This window comes from Poecilia mexicana, unplaced genomic scaffold (genome assembly GCF_051168715.1).
Source record: "Poecilia mexicana isolate PSO_F unplaced genomic scaffold, ASM5116871v1 scaffold_12, whole genome shotgun sequence".
NCBI classification, from domain to species: domain Eukaryota; kingdom Metazoa; phylum Chordata; class Actinopteri; order Cyprinodontiformes; family Poeciliidae; genus Poecilia; species Poecilia mexicana.
In genome coordinates, this window is record NW_028263381.1 from 19,870,629 (window position 1) to 19,886,264 (window position 15,636).

The 15,636-nt window shown below is 38.8% G+C and overlaps 1 protein-coding gene across 2 annotated transcripts in view; it reads left to right on the forward strand.

Moving 5' to 3' along the window:
• rxraa (retinoid X receptor, alpha a) overlaps positions 1-15,636 on the forward strand; it is a 125,150-nt gene that overhangs the window by 24,741 nt on the left and 84,773 nt on the right. For both annotated transcript variants that reach the window (XM_088011046.1, XM_088011047.1), the window contains exon 2: positions 7,974-8,087. In XM_088011046.1, coding sequence (XP_087867172.1) covers positions 7,974-8,087 — 114 coding nt within the window. The remainder of the gene's footprint in view (positions 1-7,973; positions 8,088-15,636) is intronic.

Here is a 15,636-nt window from a genome sequence, read left to right on the forward strand (position 1 = left end):
AAGTGTGGATTCTAAGCTTTCTAATAATCAAACATGTGGAAATAATGAAAAAAAGAATAATATATCGCCATTTGCTCCTTTCAAATATCCAACTTATTGGCCAAAACCAATAATGAGAGTAGCCAAAAAAAACAAACTACCTTTATGCTAATCAGCTGTGGGTTTCCCCACAACAAATATCACAATTTTATAAGAAATTCATGGTTTTTATTTTTGTCTTTCTCTGTTTCTGCTCTGGTGACTTGTTTCTGGTTTTAAGTTAGACAATAACAGAATTTATTCCCAAAAATATACAGGAATAAGTAGATTCCTGTATATTTAAAAATATATGTACAGGAATATTTTCCTGTATATTTTAGGTTTCATAAACCCCAGTTTTTGAAAACTAATAAAGTTTGCTTTTAATCCAGACAATGAGTTATTTTATTTCAGTTGCAGTTTCTCCCCAACCAAAATGTACAACTTTTTGTGAATGCTGGAAGTACAAAAACATTTAAAAAATAATAAAAAAAAACTGTTTCAATACTTATTTTTTAATCTGGAAAAGGAAACTCCCATTGAGATTCAATTGCTAACCTTTGATTGGGCTCAAAATTGGAGAGCTATTTAACTTTTTATGAAATTTAAATTTGTCCAGAAACACTACATAACTTCAGAAATAATAATAATAATAATAATAATAATAATAATAATAATAATAATAATAATAATAATAATAATAATAATAAACAAATATTCAATTTAGCGCACATACAATGTTTTATGGATTGCCTTAGAATTATTTGCCTTAATATTAGCACACCAAGCATAGGTAAGTTAAACTTTTTCATTGATTTTGTACTTACAGGTTCCACCTTTAATGTAAAAGTTTGCCATTGTGTATTGTGTACCTCAGTTTACTCTCCTGTGACACCGTTAAAATACACACGTATCATAATCAGACAGGAGTGTTAAAGAAAGGTGCTCTTGTTCCTTTCAAAGTACCTTGCTTTGTGTCTCACAGAAACTTGAGTTGCTTAATAAGTCATTCAGTAAAACTGTCCAGTTAACTTTTTATTGCTGCTTTAGACCTACATAGCAGGCGGTTCTGCATCGTTCAAGAAACAGATGCCTGTCTGCAGATTTTAGTCACCTTTGTCCTTCTTTCAGGCGGTGACGCCTCAAAGCGCCAGCATCGTTGTCATTTTGCTCAGGAACGTTTTGCAGACAGGTTTGGGTTGTTGTGGCTGAACCTGAAAATGTTACCTTCCTGCCAAGGTCTTTCTGGGCATCTGGTTCTGCAGAGTCTGTTTATGCTTCCATTAGGACTAAAGAAGCCCTCGGGTAGCTGATGTTGCCCTCAAGGCAGAGAAAATTGTACGTCTAAGAAATCCACACCGCTGTGTAAAATGTCGTATCAAATTATTTTATTTTTTTCAGTTACAAGCCCTTGTACTCAAATCTCAAATGTGCTACAAATGCAATAAGATTTCAAACCAAGACCTTTTTTTTAAATCTCAGACTGTAGATAATCTTTTAAGAAACATAAACAGTCTTTGCCATTAATACACACAGGCATGAATCCACGGAGGATGTTTTTTTTATGTATCAAGCAATGATCAACACATACATATTATGTTATTTTAAGCTAAGTTATCAAAGTTGGCTTTGTTGTTGCCCAAGATTTGCTCCATAAGAGATAAATTAAACCTTAAAAGGTAGATTTATCTTCTTGATAATGAATTTGAGTTTTATGAGGGAAGAAAGATATATGTGCTGATGGAGCAAATATGCCCAGGAATGTCAAAGATTCCTTCCCTGCTCGCGATGCAGATCACAGCAGGATGCAGCACGTTTAGTGTTTGATTAGAAAACGACGTGCAGATTAGCTTCAAAGATAAAACTACAAACAAAATAGAGTTGCATCAGCAGCATATAGGCATGGAAATCATTTTAAAATGGATGATAGAAATGCAAACAATGGTGTATATTTGTTAGGGGCAGATTGAGTTTTTGCAGGGCTTTGATGGGTCATCAATACTGAGTAACTAAAATGTGCTTTATTTTTGCACAAGGTTTTTCAAGGGCTAGGTTTTTCAAGGTCCAATTCTGTAATTACTTTTTTTTTCTTTTTCTAAAATTCCCTCATATTCAGTTGAACTAAACAAAACTGAAAAGCTCTGCACGAGTGGGAATATTTCATTTTAATGAAACATAAAATCCACAGTATTTTAGACATGCAGAGAAAACACTCGATTTAACAACAACAGTCTTCAAGGTTGCTGTGGAGGACAGACAATGGAGGCTGCTGATGGGTGTGTGTGGGGATGGCTCTTTTATGGTTTCCTTTTCCTCATGTGGACCTTTGAGGCCTACTTTAGAAAATGGCTGAAGGTGAATGGCATTCACAATGGTTAAGTATAGCAATTAATGGCCGCTGCTAGTCCATCCCTCTGTGCACTTTACAAATGTCTTACAACCTGGTTTCCCATGAGGGAAACTATTTTTTATTACACCTTGGAGATGCCGTGAGGGCCCTGATGAACTTTGACCTTGGCTTGATCACCAGGGCAGCAGGGAAAATGAACACTTACCAGAAATTTAAATTGTGCTTTAATTTAGTTGATTTTTTTCAAAGTGAACCTGCATGGTTCACTTCTGCTCTCATCTGCTGGTTTTGTTGCTGTGGTAAATTTTTCACATCTATGTTTAATTAGAACCTTGTCATTAAGGTTCCGTTTTACAAGTGAGTCTATCAATAAAAACCCCAGTTTCATTAGCAGAGCATCTTTTAGGCTCTCCTTCATTAACACCAGACTGTGTATGCTATATGTGATTTTGTCTGCAGCCCGAATTTAATGAGGAAACCTCCAGCATGTTTACACTGCTCTGAATGTCTATGATCTCTCTTAAAGAAAATGGGGTTTGGCTGTTTGATGCAAGAAAGCAGCCAAAAAAGTTTGAACATATGCAGAAAGAGTTCCTTGCAAAAGTATTAGTTTTGTCCCGTAACACTCACAAACGTCCATTTGTTTTATTGTGATAGACTGGCAGATAGATGTGCACTGAAACACATTGAAATTTGTGTTGAGGAACACAATGTGAAAATGTGAAAAGATCTAAATTGTTCTGCTCTTTCTTTCTGTTTCGAAATGAAACGCAACATCAAGCATTCTTGCTCAGATATGCGAGCCGAGACATAACGATGCAGCGTGAACTCTGGGATTTAACGACGGGACATGTACCAGCCTTTACCTTTACTCACAGCGGCAGATCCTCGACCTGCACCAGCACGTCCGCCCGCTTTCATCATTTACTTCGAGGCCACAAAAGTAAAAACAACAGAAAATAATTCAGGGTTCAGCCAAGACAAAAAGATGGATATATGCCTTCTAAATCTGCGGTCTTCCAAATATTTTCTCAGCCATCACCGTTATTGAATGTTTTATTAGCTTCGTAATTATATTTCTTGGAATCGGCTGTTTTTTAAGTCGAGTAATGAATCATTAGCAACTGACAAAATTTTCATCTAAGTCAGAGATGTGTGTTTACATTGAAAATAGCAAAGGATAAAGTTTCTGTTTTTCTTTTTTCAAATGCTGAGATCATGTTCTGTCTAAAACTAATTTGTCCCACTTTCCTCTGCTCCCTCTCAGCTTTAGGTAAAAATCCAACTTCATACTATAACATAACTCTGTCTCGTGGGAACATTTTTCCAGTGGATGGCTTGGAGTGTGAGGCTTTTTTTTTTTTTTTTTTTTGGTGGGGGGAGGGGGGGAGCTGCTGTCTCCTTAATTTACTCCTGATTTTGGAAAAGTGCAGCTTGACTGGGGAGGCTTGGCTCATATGCTAATGCCTTAATGTTCAGTGACATTGCTCAGAACTTGGAGCATGTGTCACTGTTTGCCCTTCAACCTCTTTATACAAACGGTTTGTACTCTGTCCCTTTAAAAGTTGATGCTTTTGGCTCAGATGGAGAAAATGTGGTTAAGTAAATTAAACCTTTTTTCCCCCTACTCTAATTCACTCTTAAACAGCATTTCTGCTACCCTTGGACTCATGGTATGGAGGAATAACTTTCCGGTTATAACTCTGAAAGACTCTTTGTCTCAAAAGCCTGGGAAGAAGGTGCATGTACAGTCTACTTAGGTTTTTATTTGTAGCGCACTATTTAGGTCATTACCATTTTTGTGTATGTTAGACTTGTTTTTTGAAATATTTTCTTCCTGGATCTGTATTTACTGGATGATCAATAAACCATTCCAGACTTTAAAAAGCTAAGCAGACTGGTTCTGTTCTGGGACTTTGGAGCAAAGAAGGATTCCTCATGAAATGACTTTTGTACAACAACAGAGTTACTTCAGTCAGAAGCTTCCTCAGAACCGCTGTGATACAGACTGCTACAGAAGATTTGCCCACAGCCATCCATCAGCATCTTCAACAACTCTTTGAAGGATAAAAATTAGAACATTTAGTTTCCCTTTGGGAAAAATAAAGTATTTTTCAGTTTAATTGCTTAGAAACTCCGGTACTTGAGGAAATCGGACAAGACTGAATTTTTCTTCTCTGACTGCAATCCTTTGAAACCCAGTTGTGGAAAGAAAAAAAAAATATTTTTCCTAAAAAATATAGTTAGAATCTTGTCCTGCTTTGGTTTGGGAACTGGATGTATTATTACATCGTCCTCTGAACTTAATTCCAATTGTTTGAGTATTTGAAACCCAAGCCAGGCTCTAAAGTTATTGTGCATATTTATTAAGATAATCTGTCACAGTTTTGGCTCTCCCCTTTGCCATTGTTCTCAGCGACACCCATAAAACTGTGTTTGAAAGACACTTCTTTTGTTTTTAATATTTACCAACATCTGATAACAATTGTGTGCTTTGTACACAACAAGATAAATGATCTGAGGAAAATCATTTGTGCAATATTTTGAAGTCCCTCTGCATCTTAAGTTTAATTAGCGATTGTAGAAATGATCTCGGTCCTCGTTTGCTTTCGCTCCATCAGATTCTATCAAAGCTTTGAGAGAAAAGCATCAGACAGAAAATCTCCCCTGGTCACACATCTGCATAACTTCACACGTGCACACCAGCATTCGCTCGTGCACCCACCAAAAAACCAAAAACATTAAAAAGGAATAAATATATAAGCATCCAAGACAGCTTATGATGGGGAACTAATTCAATATCCCTTTTCCTGTTTTAAATGTCACTCTCTGAGCTCATCTGGAGTGACATGTTTTTCATGCTGGAAATAAAGGAGCTTTATTGGGCTCCGAACAGAGTGACGCGGGAGGGAAGAGGCAGCGGGAGGGCGGCTTCCTCCACTGATGTTTGCTGAAAATCCAAAGGTCTTCAGAAGAAAATGAATAACGTTAGAATTTTCATAAGTTTGTCGCTGCCTCGTGATCCCCTCGAGTCAATAAAAACGGAGCGTCTCAAAGTGCACGAATAAATCTCAAGCTTTGCTAGAAGCTACAATGTCAGTCAGCGAAATGCCTCTCATATGTCACTTAAAGTTTGTTTAAGGAATCATCAAGTAGGGAACACAGAATCTCATTTCTGACATGTTTTTTTTTTTGTCCTTTTGGTTCCAAAACACTGTTGCAATATCTTCTTTTCTTTTGTTGTTTTGCTGCAGAGAGGCATGTAAATATGCCAGATTTAGCCACAAAGGCTAAATTTCCTTTGTGTCCACTGGCAGGTTTACAGTAAAAAATAAAGAACAATTGACAAAAGAAAGAAAAGGGTCTCTTTTAGTTTGTTTGTTTGTTCCCTCTTTTTTTTTTGCCGAATGATGCAAATGACCGGTGAGTGCTTGGCTGGAGGGGGCTGCAGCCTCCACAGTTGCCTCATTGTGCCAGATAATGACCACCCCATTGAGAGTGACCCCCACGACCCCAGAGACAGACAGTAAGACGGCCTGGTCCAGCCCCTCCAGGCATCCTCTACTGTGGCATTTTGCCCACGCAGAGCAGCAGAACTCATCGCGGTACCCAACTGCCTTTTGCCTTCCACCGCTCCGCCATGAACTATCATCCCGTTGGTTCCCTACACTGCTCAATAGTTTTGATCCAGATGCAGATGAAGCACGTGGCGAAGTCCAGCTGTATATTCTAATAAATTGCAGCCCAATTTATTAGAATATAATCGAAAAGTTAATTCATTCCAATATTTCAATTTAAACTCTCGTCTGTTGTGTGTGTCCTATCTTCCCATTAAAAACATGTTACATGGAGCTAAATGTGATGAAATGAAGCAGACAGTTCTGTTATGTCTTTGAATTGTATTTATCACTTTTTATTATTCCCTGGCTTGCATAATGCATATGGATTGAGGTTTATGAAGTGGAATTCACTGTTCTGCCGAGGTGCTTAACATTACTGTCTCATTTTATTTTAACAAAAGGCTTTTACACGATATTGTGATGAGGGGAATTACACAGCGCTCATTTAGATACATGCTTATAATCGAATATTTATAAGCCTGGCAGATTTAGATTCATTATTTTCATCGATGTTTTTAGTAGACAGCTCTCAAAAAATTGTACAATGAGTATCAATTTTAAAAAAGTATGTTTTATTTAAATGTTATGTACTGCATAGAAATTTTACATCTTTACATTTTGTAAAAAAAAAATGGCATGTTGGAAATGACTTTTACTCTACTGGCGCATAATAACAGTATGATTCTTCTTTTATTGCTGTGCAGCTTTTTGCTTGTTTCCATTGGTAGTTTGATCATTTTCTGTTTGGTGATCAGCTCCAAGTCCTTGAGGTCAGAAGACCTCAATCTATAACTTCTTCCTCAGATTCCACTCCAAAACCACGTTATTATTGCAGTCTGAAATAACATGTTTCTATCTGGCTTCAGCTGTATATGAGACGCTTCAGATGTTGTCTCTGGTTCAGGTGAGAGAATTGTGAGTGTGGCAGCTCTTGAAGCAGTGCCTCCAGCTTGTGAATCTCCCTAAAGCTTTGGATTGAAGTTTGCTTCTCAGTTCTCTCAACTTATACCTGTTGCTCACAGCCTCTTTTTTTTTTAAACCATACTCTTACTTTAACACAATTTTCTATTTATATACCGTATTTTTGTTACTTTTTCCCCCCACACTTTTAACCATGCGGCTTGTAGCCCGGGGTGGCTTTTCTGTGGATTTTTCTTCAACCACCAGGGGGCGCTTTAGCAGGAAGTGAATCGTTGGAAGTCAAAATTGGAAATCAAAGAAGAAAGTGCTAATTTTCATTTAGAGCAAGCACATGCTAACAGCAGGCACGACAAAGAAATTTCTTCAAACTCATACCCCCTCATCATGGTAACAACACGAAGAAGTTCATATGATGCCGCTTTTAAGTTGAAGGCTATCAATCTGGCAGTACAGATCGATAGCCACTGCACGTAAGCTCGGCGTGAACGAATCCATGGTTGGAGACGCAGGGCTGCGTCCATAATAGCAGATTTATTAAGTTGGAAAACCCAGAGCAGCGGATGTACCAGCGGCTTATAGACCGGCGCAGCTTATATATGTATGTTTCCAGTTTTTCTTTTTTTTTCTTTCTTTTTTTTTACTTTGTGGGTGCGGCTTATAGTGAGGTGCTCTCTGTAGTCCGGGAAATACGGTACTTTGACACAGGACTCTCCAAAGCCAACCTCCTGAGCAGTAGTCAGTCAGATACAGTGACACCAGGTATTTACACTGTTGAGAAAATGAAGTCCGTTTCCAAAAAGTTTCTTTTCTCAATGCAGCTTGAAGAAAATGTAAAATTTGTACTTTCTGAAATTGGGCTTAATAAAAGAGTGGACAGCTAGAAGCAGATGGCATAGCTCGCCAAATCATCACGGACAAGTTAATTGTAGAATATTTCCTATTGCGCTTTTCTTTCTTCCACTCAACTTTTTGAAAAATATACTATTTGTCTCTTTTTAATTTGTCTATCAAATGTTAGTCCTTATTTATAATTTCCTAATGCATTCTCCTTTCATGTGTTGCAGGGTTTTTGAAGCCCCAGTGCTCATTGGCTCCCCCCATGCAACGAGGTCGTTCGTCTGAGGTGTGTTCATGTTTCAGCGGTGTTTGTCCCCTCCATCAGCGTCGCCTATCCTCAGGTAACCATGGAAACAAAGCTGTTGCTGTCTGTTGTTTCAAATTGGTCTCATATGCATTCTTTTTCCCCCCTATTTGATATTTGAGGAAACAAAATGTCAGACACAAGGATTTTATTTTATTCCTCTGCTATATTAAAGTGCACACGATGTCCTAACATGCCGTATACAACACTGTCTAATATTCAAAAGTGCAATTTCTTCTCGTCTTTCTGCTTTCATAAAATATTTTGCTGTGTCCAGTTCTTCGTTATTTCAAGAATAACTTGCTTATGATTCGGAAAGTTTGCAACACAATTCCATATTCCATGTTTCTTACTCGTCGCTGGTGTTTTCATGTGGTGGAAACCGTTGCTTGTTGCTGCAAAAACACTCATGCACATGCCGCTGCCTCCGGTCAGAGGTGTGACTGTGGGCGTCGCTCAAATGCACTGCTCAGGCTGTTTTTATGATTAATCCTGTCTTTGCGTGCTGAGAACTGATGGACAAGGTAATAGAGGCGTTTTGAGTTCACGCACTTCCTTTCTAGCCCTTTGGCCCGCCTGAGCCGAGCTCCTTCTGGTGTAAAGCTAATGAATAGGGGTCCAAGCTATGCGGAACATCTTGCTAATGCTGATATATTCCTTCCCTGAGGCTAGCTCTATCTGCAGCATCGGTGCTGAGGCTGGCTGCGCTGGCCATCATGTGAGGAAGGCATGACTTCTACGGCCGGATAAAGTCACTTCAACTTGTAAAAAGCTCTGTTGGAACATTTGATTATATGTTTTTTCTTTTTTTTTTTTATCCATGAACTTGGGTTTCCCCGGCTTTGCAAAAGTAATCATGCCCCTTGAACTTTTCCATATTTAGTTACATACAACCCCAAAGTTCAGCATAGTTTACTGGGACTTTATGTGGTAGATCAACACAGTTCATTGCTGGGAATTGGAAAATGAATGTATTCAGAATATTGCACAAAATAACATATCCTGAAGTTGTGACACAGACCTCTTTACTTTTCTGCCTCCACGTGTAAGTAAACTCAAAAGCTGTAAATTGTCTTCATGGTAATTATTGTCAAATCCAGAAAGCTGCTTTATGATTAAGAGGAAGAAAGATATTGTTAAAGGAAAGCCATGAGAATCCTGCAAACATGTAAAGTTGGTCTTGTCAAGTTTTACTGCATGTGTGGTGGAACATTATCCTGATCACATCCCGAATGTTAAAACTAATGACAGATTAAATAAACTTCAGAGCAAAGTCCAATTTAGAACCTGTGCAAGAGCTGAAAACTGATTTTCATAGACCATCTCCCTCCCGTCTAACTGATCTTGCGCTAAATTTGTTTGGGCCAAAGTTTTAGTCTGTAGTTGTGCAAAAGTGGTAGACAGTCTGCAGCAAAAGTTGGCTTTCCGAACTGTTGACTGCGGCGTGTTGAATACAAAACACAAATTTTAGAAACATACACCAGTTTCCTTCAATTTAGTAGCTATTCATTACTTTGTGTTGTCTGAGAAATATTTGTAGTTGTAAAATATGGAGTAAATACCTCTTCAATGCACTGAAGCAAATCATTTCTTATAATTTTAGCATTCTAAACTAATATTTTCTTTGGTTCATATTTTTTATATCTGAATTGATGACTGTGTTGTATTTTGCTGTTTTCCAGAAACATAAAACACTTCGATCTTGCCTAGTTATTTCCTACTGTCCTCTTATTGGCATAACTGGACCAGAATTCTTCATTTTTTAAAATTTCTTTGTGGGTTGCAAGTGCTTACTAGTAAACAAATCTTTTGTCCTTTGAAGAATGCAGACGCACGCAAAACAAAAACAAAAAATTCTCTGCATGTAAAACAGCTTAATAAGTTCCGTTTGAGTTTGATAAGTATAGATCAAAACTGCCTGCTGGTCTTTGCAAATTAAAAATCATTCTGGGTGACAGCTGAGCTTTTTTTAGAGCAGAAAAAATCCCTAAACTACTGATGTAATTACGCTGATCAAATCCGGACAACATTTCTTTGGCTCCTAGTGGTTTTTATCATAATACGTTTGATGTTTGGAGTAAAAATTTGTTTGCTTGGGGAAAAAATGCTGTATTTTCTTGCCTTTGTAAAATATCTACATACCTTCCAGAGATTTTTAGAGAGAAACTAGCAGCCAGGTTCTACTAATCAAATGCGCTTGATTAAATAATTAGATTTGGTATGGCACTTTTTAAAAGGCAGAACATTTACTAGTTTGTCCACCTGGAACATGCAAGATCCTGGTAGCACAACGCCAAGACGGAAATATATTATTAATTTAAGCCCATCGTACTAGAACATCAAATATTTTTTCTCAAATTCAAAACATTTAGAAGTTCTGCTTTTAATTTGAAACAATTGTCCCCCAGGACTTAACTTCCCTCAAGACTATTTCTTAATTGCTTTTCATATTTCACAGCATCACTGTTTATGTAATTTCTGTCCACTCATGCTTAGACCGTTGCTGCTTTGACAAGGAAGTGAATTACAGCCACTTTAATTTTATTGAAATCAGGCCATCGCAGCAATAAGCCAAGAGTTTTATTGTGGTGAAAATACGTAGCTGTAATTTATTTGAAATTAATTTTGAAAATATCAACAATTTTCCTTTTCAGCCATTGAATCTGATTCAACATGGAAGCTAAGTGTAGCATCCAAACAAAAATACTTATTTTTACTGTTCGATTCAAATTTAATAAAATATGGACAATTGATCAGTTAGAAAATAGTCAGATGACAGAGACCGTGACGCTGAGCATATTCAGTCAGTGAGATACATTTACCGCTCTCCCACCCAGATGGTGCTGGGCAGGCTGAGATTCATTTCTGCTGTGGTACTCTGACGTGGCTCTAGTTCCTGTATAGGAAATGACAGACCTGTAAGAAAGGCACATTCTTCCTAAGAATAGACGTCAGAGTAAATTCACCTCTGTGTCAGATTGTGCAATGCAGTTTTAGGCCCCACAAGCCCCTCTGTGCATATTGAATGTTCAAGTTTTTGACAAGACAAACAGAAGAGGATGAACACATATGGCTGATTTGGAAGGGCTGAAGGAGAAAGAAACATTGTTTCTGAAGAGAATATGGCAGCGGGACTGTTTTTATAAGCACTGTTCACAGATACAAAGTCTTTAAGTGCCTTAAAAGTTAATGAAGTCCACGACTGGAGAAAATCATATCGGTAGAAGAGTAATGATTTGGGCTTGGGCTTGACATAATGCAGTCATTGGTACAAACTTGAATTCATCTGTATACCAAAGTTTTCTGGTGCCAAATGTAAGGTCAACTGTTTAACAGCTGAGGTTTGGCCCAAAGTGTCATCAGCTGCAAACCTTTTCTGAATACAGCTGCAAACACTGAAATTACTGAAAGTAAAAGAATAAGGGGGATGCAAAGTCCAGACAAGTCCAGACAAAAGGTATATCCACACACAAAATGACGCTCCTGTATTATTTTGAACTCGATTGAAATGTAATCAACATAAGGCATAAGTGAATCCTCCCAAACCGCAGAGAACTGAACCTACATTGTGCAGAAGAATCGGTCAAACTTCTTCTACAGCTTCTGAAAGTGATTGATGCTGAAGGTGCTCTACTGGCTCCTCGGTTTTGGATTATTCTAAGTTTTCTCCATGACCGCATTCGCAGTTGTGAAAACTTTCCTTTTCCCATGACAGCGTACCTTTTGAAAGTTGACACCCCTTCCTTGCATAAAGTTTTGCGGGAGAAATTTACAGCAGACTATCTTTGCTATTCATGACGAGACGCAGCGCTAGCAAAAAAAAAAAAAAAAAAAAAAATATGCCTTCAGCTGCGACTCAGCTCCCATCTGCTGCAGCAATCCCTGAAGACAGTTATTTATTTATTTACCTAATTTTACTTTCCTTTTTTAAGTTTTAAGAAAGACATGATTTAAATATATTTGTGTACCCCAGTGGAAGATGGGTTACACAAAGCCCACAGGGTGAACAGTCCTACTCCAACACTACTTAAAGTAGGAGATGTAGTTCTTTTGGGGGAGGACAATACACCCAGACAGACATGGAAAATGGGTAGAATTGTAGAGGTCTTCCCAGGCAGGGATGGTCTCATACGTTCATGCAATGTTCGTACTTCGACTGGTGGCTTGTTACGCAGGCCTATTCAGTTATTGTACCCTTTAGAAGTATCTTAAATGAAAGGTAAATCCTACACAGATGAACAGTTGTTCATCAGGCGGGAGGATGTTGTGACTTTTTTTCACTTATGTTGTTCAGTATATTTGCATGATAAGTGACTGATTTACAATTATATGTTAAGCATAATTTACATGATGATTATTATTAATTGTATTGAACATGATTGTATATAATTACAAAGGCGAAGTGAAATATATTTCAGTGCAAGACATGATTTATTTGAATAGAGGAAGTCTTTTATTTTGAAGAATGCTTAAGGATCTGTTACTGTTTTGTCACTATCTTGCTTTGTTGACTTTTGATTGCTATTGGTAACGAACAGCTGTTGTCCGTTATCAGCTGACGCCGTTTTTTTCCTCTTCAATAAATACTGAACAGAAAGGTTCAGTAAAAGAAATACGAGCCTCCGTCTTGTTTGAGAAGAAGCTTTACTCCGGTTTCAGCGGTTTTTTTTTTTAAATCTTAGGTAAAATTAAACCCCCTCTCCTCAGATGAATACATTTTCATGGACAAGTTTCAGCATGATGAGGCCCACAGTTATTCCACCAACCTCGCCCCCATCTCTGTGCATTTTACACAGTTATCTTGATTGATTGCAACATATTTTACTGTCACAGCTTGTGGTGAGGGCGAATGTGTTTCCAGAACAATCCAGACCATCTGGTTTAGAAGTGTGTAGTCTTGCCGAAGTATGTCAAAGGTTTTGGGATGTTTTAAGAGTTTAGGTTTTGAGTCAGATTGGGTTATTTTGTCTGTCTCAGAGGCAAATGAAGAGGAGAGCACTTTCAGGGTTGATGAAATTTATTATCACAGCCTTGTTGCTTTTGTTCTACATGAGATGTCGAAGTAATCTGGTGGTATGTTCGGCAGTCAAGTGAAGAAAAAAAAAAAAGAAGAAAAGCAATTGTTTGGTTTAGTGAGTGGACAGCCTCTCTAAACTTTATAGTCTGTAATAATCGTGGGTCTAATTATGGAAAGTGTTGCTATAAATCCAGCAGTGTCCCCAGATTGTGTGATTGTCCTCCAACCTCTGCCTGCACCCACAATGACAAGCTGCTGTGGGAGCTGTGAGGCGTGTAGTGGTGACCAAGCAGGAGGTTTTCTGGGAACTGAAGCAAACCTCACCCGGGTTTGGAGGGGGGGAACCGTTTTCATCCGCGATCTGCTGAACTCCAGGCAGCGCACTGATGTGGCCGGGCTCCGGTTTCAGCGGTTTTTACATTGTTCTCCTCCCGCCCCTCACCCAAATAACAAGTTATTGCTGGAAAAGGATCGTGAGAAACGTTGCTTTGGTAGCTTTTCCTCAGGATTGTTTCAAAAAGAGGGCAACCTTTTACCATGTTTTTTTTTCTCTTTTAATGAGAAAAATAAGTTATGATGGAAAATGCTGTTTTAACTTTTTTTTTTTTTTTTTTTGGGGAATTGTGGTGTATGAGGTGAGGCAGGGGGAAAAGCGTAAAAAAGAAAGAGACGGCATTGAAAACAGGGCCTTCACAATGCAGGCCTTGTGCTGTGATTTGGTCTGTCCTCACCGAGCTGAGCGGAGGAATGGAAAAGATTATCCGCAGGAATGTCTGGGGTGCCCTCAAACAGAGCGGGCCGCGTGACTGGCCAATAGGAGCAAGGCTTGCAGAGCGGCGGGCTAATTTTTTCCTGATGAACTCAGCCGCCTGCTCCACAATGCAGCCTGATTGCCAGGGTTGAGCTCACATATGGTCCGTGTTTGGAGGGTCCAAATGACAGGACCAATCATGCCTGCAGAGAGAAGGGGGTTGGAGTGAATCTTAGATGTGAATCTGAAGACTATCGAACAGTTCTGCACTAATCTGACAGCATTTACCAGCGCGGTCCACTTTCACTCTCTGCTGATGCCTCTATTACACCCACAGCAAATAAGCACTCCCATCTCTGTACTGCTGCTAATGAAGATTTAGATTTAATGAATAAAAAGTCAGAAAGTTCTGAATTTCAGCGTCATTGTACTCCATGACCCCGAAATAAAATCCAGAACCAGCAGTAGGAATTCTGTTGAGAGAACATCTATCACTTATATTATCCGTAAATAAGGAAAGAATCTCATTGTTGGATGAAAGTCTTAAGTTCTGTCTGGCGTTTGCCTCAAGGAACTGTGAGGAAGAAGATGTAGATGAAGGTCCTCAGGTTAATAAGATAAAAAATTAACTTCTGGGTTTACAATGAGTTGGCTGAATCATGCAGAAGAGATATACATGTTGGATTAATACAGGGCAAACCTGCATGAAATCCTGCAACAGGCAGCAAAAGAGTGCTGTGAAGGTTCACCTTGTAAATGTCAACAACCCTAAGCATGTATCCAGAGCTAGAGTGAAGTAGTTCAATAAAAAAAGTTTAAAATTCAGATGTGCAGAGCTAGTTGCAATCTACCCCAAAAGATTTGCTGCTGTAATTGCGGTGAAAGGTGGATTTTCAGATTTGTATTGGGATAAAAATCATAAAGCCTATGTAACATTTTTCTTCCAATCTACAATTAGGCCCTCTTTGTGTTAGCCTGTCACATTAAATCCCAATAAAATGCATAGAAATTTGTGGGGTATAATATATTTAAGTTACTGGATTTCAGTGCCTTACAAATCCTGGCATCATCAGCGCCTGGCAAGAACCCGTTTTTTCCTGGCCAGATTAAACAGCATACAAGAGAAGTGACACAGCTCCAGCTTTTAATGTATGTTTATGTCCCCGATTCTTTTAGCTTTTTTTTTTATTATTATTATTTTTCCTGTGTAGCTTTTTAGGATCAGCAGTGCAACAATAAGCCATGTGGTGGGCCTCCCGAGCGGAGCAGCGTGTGTTTTGTAGACCTTGTGGTCACGCAGCAGGGTTTAAAACCAGCAGTTGGGGTGAAAAGAGTGTGAAGGAAGCTAAAGAGAGCAGTTCAGCGGGTAATGGAGGGGGCCGACGTCAGGTTAAAGTGGGTCCTCATGTTTCCCATCGCGGGGTCCCGCAGAGGTGAAGAGGGTCACGTAGAGGGGCCTCATTATCCTCAGCGTGCTCCGTGCTCCCTGCGCTATAATTGGCTGGCCAGAGTCCATGCTCTCCCAGGCTGCTTCCTGCTAGGTCAGGAGCCAAAGATGCTGGAGTACACCATGCTGCTGTTTACTTGTGCTGGCCTCCATTCATCACAACACAGAGGAGATATTTTTAATGTGCGACTAGAGACGCTTATCTCGAGCAGCAATGTGCTAATCTGAGGCTTTCAGAGCAGTTTACTTTCAGACAGCGAACTGGAGTTTGTCCAGATAAGATAACACTTTTAATTGGCTGCTTACGTTTTGGTTAGTCTTTTTTTATCACCAGTTTGTTTTCATATAACTATAAACTGGGTGAAAGTAAC